General features: G+C 43.4%; 1 protein-coding gene across 6 annotated transcripts in view; it reads left to right on the top strand.

The window, feature by feature from the left end:
- Positions 1-17,364, top strand: part of LOC121531712 (nuclear transcription factor Y subunit beta) — a 42,897-nt gene that overhangs the window by 21,635 nt on the left and 3,898 nt on the right. For all 6 annotated transcript variants that reach the window (XM_041837102.2, XM_041837101.1, XM_041837103.1 and 3 more), the window contains 2 exons: positions 8,943-9,140; positions 9,380-9,458. In XM_041837102.2, coding sequence (XP_041693036.1) covers positions 8,943-9,140; positions 9,380-9,458 — 277 coding nt within the window. The remainder of the gene's footprint in view (positions 1-8,942; positions 9,141-9,379; positions 9,459-17,364) is intronic.

Raw genomic sequence — 17,364 nt, 5'->3', positions numbered from 1 at the left:
AGCGTTTTGGACACTCCTCTCTGGAAATTGGGAATAAGAAATCAAAATAATAGGGTGAAAAATAATCGAATCACAATACAATAATAATTAATAATAATGCATTTTTATATAGAAATCACAATACAATATAACTTTTAATCTTTGTTTGAGGATTTACGGCATTTACATTCAACTGTTACACATTTTACAAATCTGATGTGCTTAGATTTAGCCTACGGTACATGGCTGATGTGAGCTGTATTTTTTCTTAATAATAAGCATCATACAGGGTAGGCCTAGGCTACAGTCCTGAAACTTACCAATAGCATTGTGCAGCCTGTGTCCGAAACATCCAAGGTTTGCCCACTTGTTCAGCTGCAATGCCTTGATCATGTTCGATCCGCTGTCGGTCGTCATACAAACTTGACGCGACTCTTTTAATCCCCAGGACGACAGTATGTCCCTCAGCCCACCTGCAATTATTTCCCCGGTGTGGTCGTCTGGGAAATAAGACGTCTGTAGGCACTTACTTTTCAGTTTCCAGTCACCGTCTATGTAATGGATTGTGAGGCTTATATAAGGTTCTGTGGTACGACTTGACCATAGATCGGCAGTAGTGGAGAAGAATGGAATGTTATTTATCTCACTGTAAACTCTGTCCCAGCATTCTGTGTAAAGCTGTGGCAGGCATTTTTGGCTAAAATATTTGCGGCTCGGGATCTCATATCTTGGGTCCAGAGTTTGAATCAACTTTCTGAACCCCTCTTTCTCCACAGTTTGAATCGGTACCATGTCCTTCGCTATGTGATTTGTAATCGCAGCTGTGATGTCTATCCATTTTTTGCTCGTCTTCTCATAGCAAGTACCGGCAGCAAATGATGATATAATTGATTGTTGAGTGCGAGTCTGGCTTGTCTTCGGGCGAGCTCCTGGGCTTACTGTCTCACGCATTCTGGTGCATTGTTCATACTCACGGACATGTATGTTTTTTAAGTGATTGAACAGGTTGGTCGTGTTTCCACCTTTTGCTAAGACAACACGACGACACAACTTGCATAGGGTAGTGTTTTGGTCGGGGTCGGAGATTTTAAAGCCAAACCAGTTCCAAACAACAGAGGTGCCCCTTTCTTCTTAACCAATTTATCCTCCTGCTCTTGAGCAACATCAATTTCTGTGTTTTCGCTCATCCTGGATTGTAAAGTTTTCCCCCAATAGTTAACCTGCCTCCTAACTGCAGCTGCCTGCACACTTCTTTGTTGCTAGCACTACATGCGTGCAACAAGTGCATGCGACGTGCGCTCATAAAAATAGGTCAACATATTAACATACATTCTTTTATTCGTAAGAACCAAGAAAGGTTGGATAAAAAAAAAAAAAAAAGATGTAGCTACTTAGTACTATCACTCAGTTGAAATTTGGAACAAAAAAATATTGATGCAAAATTCGAATTTATGAATTCTGAATAAATCGCGGTATCCATGATATTGCTAAATCCATATCATGGCGCGGCACAATACCGGTTTTTACTATCAAACCGGTATATCGCCCACTCCTAACTGGAGTCCTCTTCCACTCCTCCATGACGACATCACGGAGCTGGTGGATGTTAGAGACCTTGCACTCCTCCACCTTCCGTTTGAGGATGCCCCACAGATGCTCAATAGGGTTTAGGTCTGGAGACATGCTTGGCCAGTCCATCACCTTTACCCTCAGCTTCTTTAGCAAGGCAGTGGTCGTCTTGGAGGTGTGTTTGGGGTCGTTATCATGTTGGAATACTGCCCTGCGGCCCAGTCTCCGAAGGGAGGGGATCATGCTCTGCTTCAGTATGTCACAGTACATGTTGGCATTCATGGTTCCCTCAATGAACTGTAGCTCCCCAGTGCCACTCATGCAGCCCCAGACCATGACACTCCCACCAGCATGCTTGACTGTAGGCAAGACACACTTGTCTTTGTACTTCTCACCTGGTTGGCGCCACACACGCTTGACACCATCTGAACCAAATAAGTTTATCTTGGTCTCATCAGACCACAGGACATGGTTCCAGTAATCCATGTCCGTAGTCTGCTTGTCTTCAGCAAACTGTTTGCGGGCTTTCTTGTGCATCATCTTTAGAAGAGGCTTCATTCTGGGATGACAGCCATGCAGACCAATTTGATGCAGTCTGCGGCGTATGGTCTGAGCACTGACAGGCTGACCCCCCACCCCTTCAACCTCTGCAGCAATGCTGGCAGCACTCATACGTCTATTTCCCAAAGACAACCTCTGGATTTGACACTGAGCACGTGCACTCAACTTCTTTGGTCGACCATGGCGAGGCCTGTTCTGAGTGTAACCTGTCCTGTTAAACTGCTGTATGGTCTTGGCCACCTTGCTGCAGCTCAGTTTCAGGGTCTTGGCAATCTTCTTATAGCCCATCTTTATGTAGAGCAACAATTCTTTTTTTCAGATCCTCAGAGAGTTCTTTGCCATGAGGTGCCATGTTGAACTTCCAGTGACCAGTATGAGGGAGTGTGAGAGCGATGACACCAAATTTAACACACCTGCTCCCCATTCACACCTGAGACCTTGTAACACTAGCGAGTCACATGACACCGGGGAGGGAAAATGGCTAATTGGGCCCAATTTGGACATTTTCACTTAGGGGTGTACTCACTTTTGTTGCCAGCGGTTTAGACATGAATGGCTGTGTGTTGAGTTATTTTGAGGGGACAGCAAATGTACACTGTTATACAAGCTGTACACTCACTACTTTACATTGTAGCAAAGTGTCATTTCTTCAGTGTTGTCACATGAAAAGATATACTCAAATATTAACAAAAATGTGAGGGGTGTACTCACTTTTGTGAGATACTGTATATTTGGCTTAACATATAAGAAGGATCAGGCAGTGTAGTCAGCTATAACTTTAAACAGAGAAGATAAGGAATACAATAGTTATTCTGCATTTTAAGTTGTTGTTTTTAAGTTACGTTATTTTTCTACCTAGCTCTGTTTTCAACAAGCATTTTGCTACGGCTGGCCATGCTTTCCACCTGGCTACCACTACCCCGGCCACCAGCTCTGCACCCTCCGCTGCAACTTGCCCATGCCCCCCCCCCGCTTCTCCCTCACACAAATTCAGACAGCTGATGTTCTGAAAGAGCTGAAAAATCTGGACCCCTACAAATCATCTGGGCTAGACAATCTGGACCCTTTCTTTCTAAAACTAGCCGCCGAAAGTGTCGCAACCCCTATTTCTAGCCTGTTCAACCTCTCTTTCGTAACATCTGAGATCCCCAGAGATTGGAACGCTGCTGCGGTCATCCCCCTCTTCAAAGGGGATGACACTCTAGATCCAAACTGTTACAGACCTATATCCATCCTGCCCTGCCTTTCGAAAGTATTTGAAAGCCAAGTTAACAAACAGATCACCGACCATTTCGAATCCCACCGTACCTTCTCCACTATGCAATCCGGTGTCCGAGCTGGTCATGGGTTCACCTCAGCCACGCTCAAGGTCCTAAACGATATTATAACCGCGATCGATAATAGACAGTACTGCGCAGCCGTCTTCATCGACCTGGCCAAGGCTTTCGACTCTGTCAACCACCGCATTCTTATTGGCAGACTAAATAGCCTTGGTTTCTCTAATGACTGCCTCGCCTCGTTCACCAACTACTTCTCAGATAGAGTTCAATTTGTCAAATCGGAGGGCTTGTTGTCTGGACCTCTGGCCGTCTCTATGGGGGTGCCACAGGGTTCAATTCTCGGGCCGACTCTATTCTCTGTGTATATCAATGATGTTGCTCTTGCTGCTGGTGAAGCTCATATCCACCTCTATGCGGACGACACCATTTTGTATACATCTGGCCCTTCATTGGACACTGTGTTAACAAACCTCCAAACGAGCTTCAACGCCATACAACACTCCTTCTGTAGCCTCCAACTGCTCTTAAACACTAGTAAAACTAAATGCATGCTCTTCAACCGATCGCTGCTTGCACCCGCCCACCCGACTAGAATCACTACTCTCAGCGGGTCTGACCTAGAGTATGTGGACAACTACAAATACCTAGGTGTCTGGTTAGACTGTAAACTCTCCTTCCAGACTCACATTAAGCATCTCCAATCAAAAGTTAGATCTAGAATCGGCTTCCTATTTCGCAACAAAGCCTCCTTCACTCATGCTGCCAAACATGCCCTCGTAAAACTGACTATCCTACCGATCCTTGACTTCGGCGACGTCATTTACAAAATAGCCTCCAACACTCTACTTAGCAAATTGGATGTAGTCTATCAAAGTGCCAACCGTTTTGTCACCAAAGCCCCATATACTACCCACCATTGTGACCTGTACGCACTTGTTGGCTGGCCCTCACTACATATTCGTCGCCAAACTCACTGGCTCCAGGCCATCTATAAATCACTGCTAGGCAAATCCCTGTCTTACCTTAGCTCACTGGTCACCATAGCAACACCCACCTGTAGTCTGCGCTCCAGTAGGTATATCTCACTGGTCATCCCCAAAGCCAACACCTCCTTTGGCTGCCATTCCTTCCAGTTCTCTGCTGCCAACGACTGGAACGAACTGCAAAAATCTCTGAAGCTGGAGACTCTTATCTCCCTCACTAAATTTAAGTGTCAGTTGTCAGAGCACCTTACCGATCACTGCTCCTGTACACAGCCGTTCTGAAATTAGCCCACCCAACTACCTCATCCCCATATTGTTATTTATATGGCTAATTTGCACCCCAGTATCTCTATTTGCACATCTATTTTTCCAGTGTTAATACAAAATTGTAACTATTTTGCACTATAGCCTATTTATTGCCTTACCTCCATAACTTAATACATTCGCACACACTGTATATATATTTTCTGTTTGTATTTTTGACTTTGTTTTGTTTACCCCATATGTAACTCTGTTGTTGTTTTTAATCGCACTGCTTTGCTATATCTTGGCCAGGTTGCAGTTGTAAATGAGAACTTGTTCTCAACTGGCTTACCTGGTTAAATAAAGGTGAAATAAAAATAGCAATGTGTAGCCTGTGTCCGAAACAACCTAGTCTTGTCCATTTGTTCAGCTCCAATGCTTTGACCATGTTCGATCGCTGTGGGTTGCCATACATACTTGACGCGACTCTTTCAAGCCCCAGGATAAAAGTGCCTCCCTCAGCCCAGCTGCAATTATTTCTCTGGTGTGGTCGTCTGGGAAATAAGAGGTCTGAAGGCATTTGCTTTGCAGCTTCCAGTTGTCGTCAATGTAATGAATCGTGAGGCTAATGTCTGTCTCTGTGGTCCGGCTTGACCATAAGTCGGCAGTGGTAGAGAAGAATGCAGCATTACGGATTTCTGTGTAGAGTTCTGGCAGACATGTTTTGCTGAAGTATTTACGGCTTGGGATCTCGTATCTTGGGTCTAGAGTTCGAATCAACTTTCTGAAACCATCTTTCTCCACAGTTTGAATTGGTTCAATGTCTTTCGCTATGTGATACGTAATTGCACTCGTTATCTCATTCCACTTCTTGCTCTTCTTGTCATAGGGAGTACCACTAACGAATGATGCCTTGAGTAATAGCTGAGTGCGGGTCTGGCTTGATGATGTCTTGGGACTTTCTCCGGGGATTTGTTGCACACATTCTGGTAGATTCTTCATATTCACACACATGCAGGGTTTTCAGGTGGTGGAAAAGATTGCGTCGACACAACTTACACAGTACTGTTTGTTGGTCGAGGTCGGATATCTTAAAGCCAAACCAGTTCCAAACGACAGAGGAGGCCCCCTTTTTTCAAACCAATTCTTTGTCGTCCTGCAAATCAACCTCAATAGCGTTATTTTCCTTGTCTACAGTCATCCTCAATGCTTGCTTACACTTTTGCGCTTGATTTTCGTACACTTTTGCAAACGAAAGGAGTTTACTTCACTAAATGTTTGCTTACTCTGCAGTTGCGCATGCTTGTTTGTTGACTTTGATTGGCAGGCAGATTGCGTGTAACGTCCATGCTTCTAGTTTTTTTCTTTGCTAAAAAAGACAGTTTTTAGTAAAATAAACAATTTGAACTAGCCCACTAGGCTGTATCACTCGACAGACATTTTGAACGAAACAAAAACGCCTTATGTCATACATTAATTTATCATGATATGGCACAATGTCATACCGGTATACCGCCCACCCCTAGGGTCAAGCACTACTCATAAAGCAAATTTAGAATAAAAACAAACTACCGTCAAATACCATCATAACATCCCATTTTTTTTAAACTACCGTGATATGATATTTTGGCCATATCGCCCAGCCCTATTGTGTGTCTGTGTGTGTGTGTGTGTTACAGTGCCTATTCAGGCCCCTTGACTTTTTCCACATTTTGTTACGTTACAGCCTTCTTCTAAAATTGATGAAATTAATGTTTTTCCTCATCAAGCTACACATAATACCCCATAATGACGAAGCAAAAACTGGATTTTAGAAATGTTTGCAAATGTAAAAAAATTAAACTGAAATACATTTACATTTTTGTAATTTAGCAGACGCTCTTATCCAGTGCGTTAAGTATTCAAACCCTTTGCTATGAGACTCGAAATTGAAATCAGGTGCATCCTGTTTCCATTGATCATCCTTGATGTTTATACAACTTGATTGGCGTCCACCTGTGGTAAATTCAATTGATTGGACATGATTTGGAAAGGCACACACCTGTCTATATAAGGTCCCACAGTTGACAGTGAATGTCAGAGCAAAAACCAAGCCATGAGGTCTAAGGAATTGTCCGTAGAGCGCCGAGACAGGATTGTGTCGAGGCACAGATCTGGGGAAGGGTACCCAAAAATTTCTGCAGCATTGAAGGTCCCCAAGAACACAGTGGCCTCCATCATTCTAAAATGGAAGACGTTTGGAACCACCAAGACTCTTCCTAGGGCTGGCCGCCCGGCCAAACTGAGCAATCGGGGGAGAAGGGACTTGGTCAGGGAGGTAACCAAGAACCCGATGGTCACACTGACAGAGCTCCAGAGTTCCTCTGTGGAGACGCTCCCCATCCAACCTGACAGAGCTTGAGAGGATCTGCAGAGAAGAATGGGAGAAGCTCCCCAAATATAGGTATACCTAAGAAGACTCGAGGATGTAATCTCTGCCAAAGGTGCTTCAATAAAGTACTGAGTAAAGGGTCTGAATACTTATGTAAATGTTTTTTTATTTTCAGTTATAAAATTGTTTTTTCATTATGGGGTATTGTGTGTAGATTGATAAGGGGTCTGAATACTTTCTGAATGCAGTGTATGTATGTATGTGTGTGCAGATGTAGTGTTTGAATGTATGAGGAATTTGTGTGGGAGTGACAGTAGTGTGTGGGAGTGAGTGTGTGTGTAAATGGTGTGTATATAAAGTCTAGTGAGTGTGCGTAGGGTCAGTGCAAGATAGTAACTGCAGATAGTTTTGGTACCATTAATTGACTGCTGTCTGTCTTGTGGGTAGAAGCTGTCTTGGCGCCTGTTAGTCGGAGAGCCGATGCTCCGGTATCGTTTGCCGGACGGTAGCAAAGTGAACAGTCTATGGCTTGGGCAACTGGAGTCTTTGGCAATTTTTCAGGCCTTCCTCTGACACTGCCTGATATATAGGTCCTGGAGGCAGAGAGCTCAGCCCCAGTGATGTACTGGGCTGTCCGCACCACCCTTTGTAACGCTTTGCGGTAATGCTGGGATGCTGCCAGTCAGGATGCTCTCTTGGGGACGAGGCACTGCCGTGTCCTCTTCACAACTGTGTGGGGGTGTGTGGATGCCAAGGAACTTGAAACTCTCGACCCGCTCCACAACAGCCCCGTCGATGTGGATGAGGGCGTGCTCTCCCCTCTTTCTCCTATAGTCCACAATCAGCTCCATGGTCTTAGTGACATTGAGGTAGAGGTTGTTGTCCTGGCACCACATTGCTATGTCTCGGACTTCCTCCCTCATTGCCGTCGGTGATCAGGCCTACCACAGTCGTGTCGTCAGCAAACTTGATGATGGTGTTTGCTTAAAGAAGTTTGCTTTGCTGTTTTTTGCTTTTCTTTATTTGGATTCTGTAAGGTTTATAAATCTACACAAATCAAGATTGAAAGAGTGGCAAAGCCAGACACAGACTACATAATCATCATATAGGGCTGCCAACAACCCCTAAATTACTGTCATAACCAATTTGAGGCCATGTATTTTGAAGTAAGAGGGACGCATGCAGTGGTAGAGGAACCACTGAGACTGAATACACTGTGTTCAGCACAGAAGCACCTTTGAGGTCACCCAAGGATACACTGTACATTTTTTTTATCATCTTGCAAGACTAAATATTCACCAGTGTGGGTGTGTTTCTCCTCTGCCACGGCCCAAACACAAAATGAATGTTATTGATGTGTCCCTTTCTTGGCCATTTAACTAGTCACACACTGATAATACTCCCCCTTCCAGCTACGGTGGAATCTTCATACAGTAGGCTATGTCCTTGAGCCTCCTGGTACTCCCTCATTCCAGCTCCAGGTGGTAAAGCTCTCAAAGGCTGCTTGTTTGCTGCCTGACTTTTGTTCAGTGTTTTCCCACCAAGCATGGCTTCCATGCCAGATTAACAACAACAGATGTGACGTTCCACGTAAGTTGCACAGGTCAGGTTGACTTGGCCATCTGTGTTTTTCACCAAATCCATCAACAACACATCAAATTTGAACATGAGGGGTGGTTTCTCTGACACACTTTCTGAAGATTCTCCAATGACCATGCTTTTTAGTAGGGCTGGAAATTGCCAGGGACCTCACGATACGATATTATCACAATACTTAGGTGCCGATACAATGTATTGCGATTTTCACGATTCTATATGTATTGCAATTTGATGTTCCAAACATATTGCTCACTATATGTGAGCTGCAGAGAGACGAGAGAGCATGAGAAAACAAGTTTTGAACCTTTTAGGCTGCATGTTGACCCAGATCCACCTTTATCTATTAATTATTTCCAGATAGCGAAAGATGCCAAGGAGTGTGTGCAGGAGTGTGTGAGCGAGTTCATCAGCTTCATCACGTCGGAGGCCAGCGAGCGCTGTCACCAGGAAAAGAGGAAGACCATCAACGGCGAGGACATCCTGTTTGCCATGTCCACCCTGGGGTTCGACATGTACGTGGAGCCCCTGAAACTCTACCTTCAGAAGTTCAGAGAGGTGAGAGGGAGAAGGGAGAGAAAGCCTGTTTGTGTGTGCAATTTCTCGACGTAAGTCATTACCTGTGGACTGGTGTGTACGAGTTCTCAGGAAATCTATGTATGGCCTTAACTCAAACACAAAAGGCGTGATATTGCTGTGTCCTTCCCTTTTTTGGGCCATTAACTTATCACACTGTTGATGCCGTGGAAATACAGCTCAATGTATAATACTAACACATTCTCAATTTGTATCTATAGGCGATGAAAGGGGAGAAGGGAATCGGAGGCGTATCTGTAACAGAGGGACTTGGAGAAGAACTCACAGACGACAGCTTCGGTAAGTGGGGCCTCAATCCTCATAGAAACCATCAACAGTCGTGGTTATCTTCCTCCAGCACTCTGTTAAAAGCTCAAGGATTAGGCCTAAATGAAAGGATGAGAAGTGATGCATGTATAAATGTACTACTTTGTTATTTATGTGACCGGGTCATCAGCTAGTTTATGGTCCAGTTGACTTTCATGGCCTTATTTACTGCAGTTTTTCCCCCCTGGACCCCAGGCATATTCCTCCCCTGAAGATCAACAGATAAGAGATGGGCCTTTTATCCTGGTCTCCCTAGGAAAATAGATGATTAGGCAGTAGTCTAGAGGTTAGAGTGGCCCGGGGCCTAAACCAGAAACCTTTTGGCTGCTGGTTCAAGCCCCGGGCTGGGCCTGGTCTCCTTGGGTAAATATATTTTAGTTGCTAGACAGCCATTTTCAAGTCTTGCCATAGATTTTCAAGCCGATTTAAGTCAAAACTGTAACTAGGCCACTCAGCAACATTAAATGTCTTCTAGGCAAGCAACTTCGGAAAGTATTCAGACCCTTTGACTTTTTCCACATTTTGTTAGGTTACAGCCTTATTCTAAAATGTATTAAATAGTTTTTTTCCCCACATCAATCTACAAACAATACCCCATAATAACAAAGCAAAAACAGGTTTTTAGAAAGTTTTGCTAATTTATAAAACAAAATACTGAAATATTACATTTACATAAGTATTCAGACCCTTTACTCAGTACTTTGTTGAAGCACCTTTGGCAGCAATTACAGCCTCAAGTCTTATTGGGTATGACGCTACAAGCTTGACACACCTGTATTTGGGGAGTTTCTCAAATTCTACTCTGCAGATCTTCTCAAGCTCTGTCAGGTTGGATGAGGAGCGTTGCTGCACAGCTATTTTGAGGTCTTTCCAGAGATGTTCGATCAGGTTTAAGTCCAGGCTCTGGCTGGGCCACTCAAGGACATTCATAGACTTGTCCCGAAGCCACTCCTGCGTTGTCTTGGCTGTGTGCTTAGGGTTGTTGTCCTATTGGAAGGTCAACCTTTGCCCCAGTCTGAGGTCCTGAGAGCTCTGGAGCAGGTTCTCATCAAGGATCTCTCTGTACTTTGCTCTGTTCATCTTTGCCTCGATCCTGACTGGTCTCCCAGTCCCTGCCGCTGAAAAACATCCCCACAGCATGATGCTGCCACCACCATGCTTCACCGTAGGGATGTTGCCAGCTTTCCTCCAGACGTAACGTTTGGCATTCAGGTCAAAGAGTTCAATCTTGGTTTCATCAGACCAGAGAATCTTGTTTCTCATGGTCTGAGAGTCTTTAGGTGCCTTTTGGCAAATTCCAAACGGCTGTCTTGTGTCTTTTACTGAGGAGTGGCTTCCGTCTGGCCACTCTACCATAAAGGCCTAATTGGTGGAGTGCTGCAGAGATGGTTGTCCTTCTGGAAGGTTCTCCCATCTCCACAGACGAACTCTAGAGCTCTGTCAGAGTGACCATCGGGTTCTTGGTCACCTCCCTGACCAAGGCCCTTCTCCCCGATTGCTCAGTTTGGCCGGGCAGCCAGCTCTAGGAAGAGACTTGGTGGTTCCAAACTTCTTCCATTTAAGAGTGATGGGGGACCTTCAATGCTGCAGAAATTTTTTTGTACCGTTCCCCAGACCTGGGCTTCGACACAATCCTGTCTCGGAGCTCTACGGACAATTCTTTCAACCTCATGGCTTGGTTTTTGCTCTGACATGCACTGTCAACTGTGGGACCTTATATAGACAGGTGTGTGCCTTTCCAAATCATGTCCAATCAATTGAATTTACCACAGGTGGACTCCAATCAAGTTGTAGAAACATCTCAAGAATGATCATTGGAAACAGGATGCACCTGAGCTCAATTTCGAGTCTCATAGCAAAGGGGCTGAATACTTATGTAAAGAAGGTATTTCTGTTTTTTATTTTTAATAAATAAATAATTGTGTGTAGATTGCTGAGGAAATGTTTTTATTTAATCCATTTTAGAATAAGGCTGTAACTTAACAAAAGTCAAGGGGTTTGAATACTTTCCTATTTTGTTGCATTACAACCTGTAATTTAAATTGATTTTTATATGGATTTCATGTAATGGACATATACAAAATAGTCCAAATTGGTGAAGTGAAATGAAAAAAATTACTTGTTTCAAAATATTCTAAAAAATAAATAACGGAAAAGTGGTCCATGCATATTTATTCAGCCCCTTTTCTATGAAGCCCCTAAATAAATAAGATCTGGTGCAACTAATTACCTTCAGAAGTCACATAAATAGTTACATAAATTCCACCTGTGTGCAATCTAAGTGTCACATGATCTCAGTATACAGTGGGGAGAACAAGTATTTGATACACTGCTGATTTTGCAGGTTTTCCTACTTACAAAGCATGTAGAGGTCTGTAATTTTTATCATAGGTACACTTCAACTGTAAGAGACGGAATCTAAAACAAAAATCCAGAAAATCACATTGTATGATTTTTAAGTAATTAATTTGCATTTTATTGCATGACATAAGTATTTGATACATCAGAAAAGCAGAACTTAATATTTGGTACAGAAACCTTTGTTTTCAATTACAGAGATCATACGTTTCCTGTAGGTCTTGACCAGGTTTGCACACACTGCAGCAGGGATTTTGGCCCACTCCTCCATACAGACCTTCTCCAGATTCTTCAGGTTTCGGGGCTGTCGCTGGGCAATACGGACTTTCAGCTCCCTCCAAAGATTTTCTATTGGGTTCAGGTCTGGAGACTGGCTAGGCCACTCCAGGACCTTGAGATGCTTCTTATGGAGCCACTCCTTAGTTACCCTGGCTGTGTGTTTCAGGTCGTTGTCATGCTGGAAGACCCAGCCACGACCCATCTTCAATGCTCTTACTGAGGGAAGGAGGTTGTTGGCCAAGATCTCGCGATACATGGCCCCATCCATCCTCCCCTCAATACGGTGCAGTCGTCCTGTCCCCTTTGCAGAAAAGCATCCCCAACCCTGTGTAGAAAAGCATCCCCAAAGAATGTTGTTTCCACCTCCATGCTTCACGGTTGGGATGGTGTTCTTGGGGTTGTACTCATCCTTCTTCTTCCTCCAAACACGGCGGGTGGAGTTTAGACCAAAAAGCTATATTTTTGTCTCATCAGACCACATGACCTTCTCCCATTCCTCCTCTGGATCATCCAGATGGTCATTGGCAAACTTCAGACGGGCCTGGACATGCGCTGGCTTGAGCAGAGGGACCTTGCGTGCACTGCAGGATTTTAATCCATGACGGCGTAGTGTGTTACTAATGGTTTTCTTTGAGACTGTTGTCCCAGCTCTCTTCAGGTCATTGACCAGGTCCTGCCGTGTAGTTCTGGGCTGATCCCTCACCTTCCTCATGCCGTGTAGTTCTGGGCTGATCCCTCACCTTCCTCATGATCATTGATGCCCCACGAGGTGAGATCTTGTATGGAGCCCCAGACCGAGGGTTATTGACCGTCATCTTGAACTTCTTCCATTTTCTAATAATTGCGCCAACAGTTGTTGCCTTCTCAAAAGCTGCTTGCCTATTGTCCTGTAGCCCATCCCAGCCTTGTGCAGGTCTACAATTTTATCCCTGATGTCCTTACACAGCTCTCTGGTCTTGGCCATTGTGGAGAGGTTGGAGTCTGTTTGATTGAGTGTGTGGACAGGTGTCTTTTATACAGGTAACGAGTTCAAACAGGTGCAGTTAATACAGGTAATGAGTGGAGAACAGGAGGGCTTCTTAAAGAAAAACTAACAGGTCTGTGAGAGCCGGAATTCTTACTGGTTGGTAGGTGATCAAATACTTATGTCATGCAATAAAATGCAAATGAATTACTTAAAAATCATACAATGTGATTTTCTAGATTTTTGTTTTAGATTCCGTCTCTCACAGTTGAAGTGTGCCTATGATAAAAATTACAGACCTCTACATGCTTTGTAAGTAGGAAAACCTGCAAAATCGGCAGTGTATCAAATACTTGTTCTCCCCACTGTATATACACCTGTTCTGAAACGCCCCAGAGTCTGCAACACCACTAAGCAAGGGGCACCACCAAGCAAGCGGCACCATGAAGACCAAGGAGCTCTCCATACAGGTCAGGGACAAAGTTGTGGAGAAGTACAGATCAGGGTTGGGTTATAAAAAAATATCAGAAACTTTGAACATCCCACGGAGCACCGTTAAATCCATGATTAAAAAATGGAAATAATATGGCACCACAACAAACCTGCCAAGAGAGGGCCGCCCAGTAAAATTCACGGACTAGGCAAGGAGGGCATTAATCAGAGAGGCAACAAAGAGACCAAAGATAGCCCTGAAGGAGCTGCAAAGCTCCACAGCGGAGGTTGGAGTATCTGTCCATAGGACCACTTTAAGCCATACACTCCACAGAGCTGGGCTTTACGGAAGAGTGGCCAGAAAAAAAGCCATTGCTTGAAGAAAAGAATAAGCAAACACGTTTGGTGTTCGCCAAAAAGCATGTGGGAGACTCCCCAATCATTTGGAAGAAGGTACTCTGGTCAAATGAGACTAAAATTGACCTTTTTGGCCATCAAGGAAAACACTATGTCTGTTGCAAACCCAACACCTCTCATCACCCCGAGAACACCATCCCCACAGTGAAGCATGGTGGTGGCCGCATCATGCTGTGGGGATGTTTTTCATTGGCAGGGACTGGGAAACTGGTCAGAATTGAAGGAATGATGGATGGCGCTAAATACAGGGAAATTCTTGAGGGAAACCTGTTTCAGTCTTCCAAAGATTTGAAACTGGGACAGAGTTTCACCTTCCAGCAGGACAGTGACTCTAAGCATACTGCTAATGCAACACTAGTGGTTTAAGGGTAAACATTTAAATGTCTTGGAATGGCCTAGTCAAAGCCCAGACCTCAATCCAATTAAGAATCTGTGGTATGACTTAAAGATTGCAATACACCAGCGGAACCCATCCAACTTGAAGGAGCTGGAGCAGTTTTGCCTTGAAGAATGGGCAAAAATTCCAGTGGCTAGGTGTGCCAAGCTTATAGAGACATACCCCAGGAGATAAGGTGGCTTAACAAAGTATTGACTTTGGGGGGGTGAATAGTTATGCACGCTCAAGTTCTTTTTTTTGGTCTTATTTCTTGTTTGTTTCACACACAAAAAAATGGCATCTTCAAAGTGGTAGGCATGTTGTGTAAATCAAATGATACAAACTCCCCAAAAATCAATTTTAATTCCAGGTTGTAAGGCAACAAAATAGGAAAAATGCCAAGGGGGGGTGAATACTTTCGCAAGCCACTGTAGCCTTGTGTTTTAGGTTATTGTCCTGCTGAAAGGTGAATTTGTCTCCCAGTATCTGTTGGAAAGCAGACTGAACCAGGTTTTCCTCTAGGATTTTGACCGTGCATAGCTCTATTCTGTTTATTTTTATTAAAAAAGAAAACTCCTTAGTCCTTGCCGATGACAAGCATACCCATAAGATGATGCAGCGTCCACCATGCTTGAAAATATGTAGAGTGATACTCAGTGATGTTTTGTTGGATTAGCCCCAAACATAACGCTTTTTATTCAGGACATAAAGTTAATTTCTTTGCCTGATTTTTTTTGCAGTTTTACTTCAGTGCCTTATTGCAAACAGGATGTATGTTTTAGAATATCTGTATTCTGTACCGGCTTCCTTCTTTTCGCTCTGTCATTTAGGTTACTATTGTGGAGTAACTACAATGTTGTTGAGCCATGCTCAGTTTTCTCCTTTCACAGTCATTAAACTCTGTAACTATTTTAAAGTCACCATTGGCCTCATGGTGAAATCCCTGAGTGGTTTCATTCCTCACCGGCAACTGAGTTAGGAAGGACGTCTGTGTCTTTGTAGTGACTGGGTGTATTGATACACCATCCAAAGTTCAATTAATAACTTCACCATGCTCAAAGGGATATTTTTATTTGTACCCATCTACCAATAGGTGCCCTTTGTGAGGCATTGAAAACCTCCCTGCTCTTTGTGGTTGAATCTGTGTTTGAAATTCACTGCTCGACTGAGGGACCTTACAGATAATTGTATGTGCGGGGTACAGAGATGAGGTATTCATTCAAATATTATATTAAACACTATTATTGCACACAGAGTGAGTCCATGCAACGTATTATGAGACTTGTTAAGGAAATGTCTACTCCTGAACGTATTTAGGCTTGCCATAACAAAAGGGTTGAATACTTATTAACTCAAGACATTTAATCTTTTCATTTTTTATTAATTTGTAAAAATGTCTAAAAACATAATTCCACTTTGACATTATGCGGTATTGTGTGTAGTCCAGTGACATGAAATCTTAATTTTAATCCATTTTAAATTCAAGCTGTAACACAATATAATATGGAAAAAGTAAAGGGGTGTGAATACTTTCTGAAGGCACTGTAGGCTGCCGATGTTGTGTCCCAATGCTAGAGCTGTACTCCTGCTGACCCTGTGCCTCTCAACATGTTTGTGTATATCAGGGGGTGTTTGGATAGACCGAAGACAATGTTCCATTCTAACCAATGGACAATAAAGTTGTTTTAGTTTATAGCATAGTTCAGGGCTATTTATCAATATTCTTATGGGGGACAGATTTTAAAGTTAATTACAGGGTGCCGGACATTTTCAACATGCTTAGGGACTTTAGTGGTCTAATAATTGTTGATAATTGGTGACTTAATTAATTAATCTGCCTACTATTTCAAATTAATAGCGTTTTATAAGGGCACCAGTAATAATTTTTATTCAAAGAGAACAATTAACTTGAAACTCTGATTAGTAGTTTAGCCTCCGTTCATCAAGTCTCATATCAACAATCTTAAAGGAAACGTAAGGTCTTTAAATTGTATTAGAGCCAGCATTTGTCAAAGCAAGAGAGAACCACACTTCTTTATAAAGATAGGATTCATTATTACGCTTAGAAACACACAATAAAAAGAAACACACAGATTATGATTGATCTATTAAGCTTATCATTTAGCAATGGTGAATAGTCAAGGAGGAAACACAGAGAATGCTGTCATATTTACTGAGTCAGGTCCTCGCTCTCTTTCTCCTCGACCTGCTTCATTACCGTCGATTGGTGCAGTCAGCTTTGTGTTGCATCACACGGTATAAATGTGTCCGAGACCCCACTCTTGATCCATTCTTCAGCTAAGTGTAACGGGTCTGTCCATTTTTCTTAATTCCTTGTCAGTGTTCCGTCTCGGTTTCTCCATGAGGGAGCCGTGCCTCTCTGAGTTCAGAGGCCGTTTCCTAAAGTTCTGTTTCAGTCCAAGACTGACAACTCTGTCATGCCTACTCTACTTTCTCCCTCCTGCAAGACAAGTCGATTGAACTATCCATTCGTCTGTGTAGTTGGGGAGCCAACTTCCTCTACCGGACTTTCCCCATTCTCCTGTTGATGAAGATTTTTCAGTAAACTATTAGATAAACAAAGTTAATCACAGACATGACGAACTTGGAGTCAGAATTAAACATGGGTACTCTCTGTTGCTGGGCAAGAACTTAATTGGTTCCTTTCACTGGGTTTGTGTGTGTGTGAAATGGGGATCTGACCTCGGGTCGAATTCCTCGCTCTTACCTAATCCATGGCTGTCCTCTCTCCTCAAACAAAGTCTTGGGAGCGGAGCCAGAGTTGAACAGAGTTCAGACTAATCATTAGTAATTACAGCATGACGGGAGGGAAGAGAGGAGTTGGGTATGTTTGAGAGATTGAGTGTGGACCTGTCATGTCCAACAATCAATCTTCAGGTCAAGCCAGGGTGAACCGGGGTTAAACTGAACATTATTATTTTTGCATGACAAGGGCTTGATTGTACTACTATTGATTCTAAACTGAATAAAAGCCTAATTTAGCCACTATCATAGACTAAGGAAGTGGGCGGAGAGGTCGAGAGGGGGAAACT

The sequence above is a fragment of the Coregonus clupeaformis genome, chromosome 19, assembly GCF_020615455.1.
Source record: "Coregonus clupeaformis isolate EN_2021a chromosome 19, ASM2061545v1, whole genome shotgun sequence".
Lineage (NCBI taxonomy): Eukaryota > Metazoa > Chordata > Actinopteri > Salmoniformes > Salmonidae > Coregonus > Coregonus clupeaformis.
Note: the sequence above shows the minus strand (reverse complement) of the source record. Positions and strands in the feature narration are given on the sequence as shown.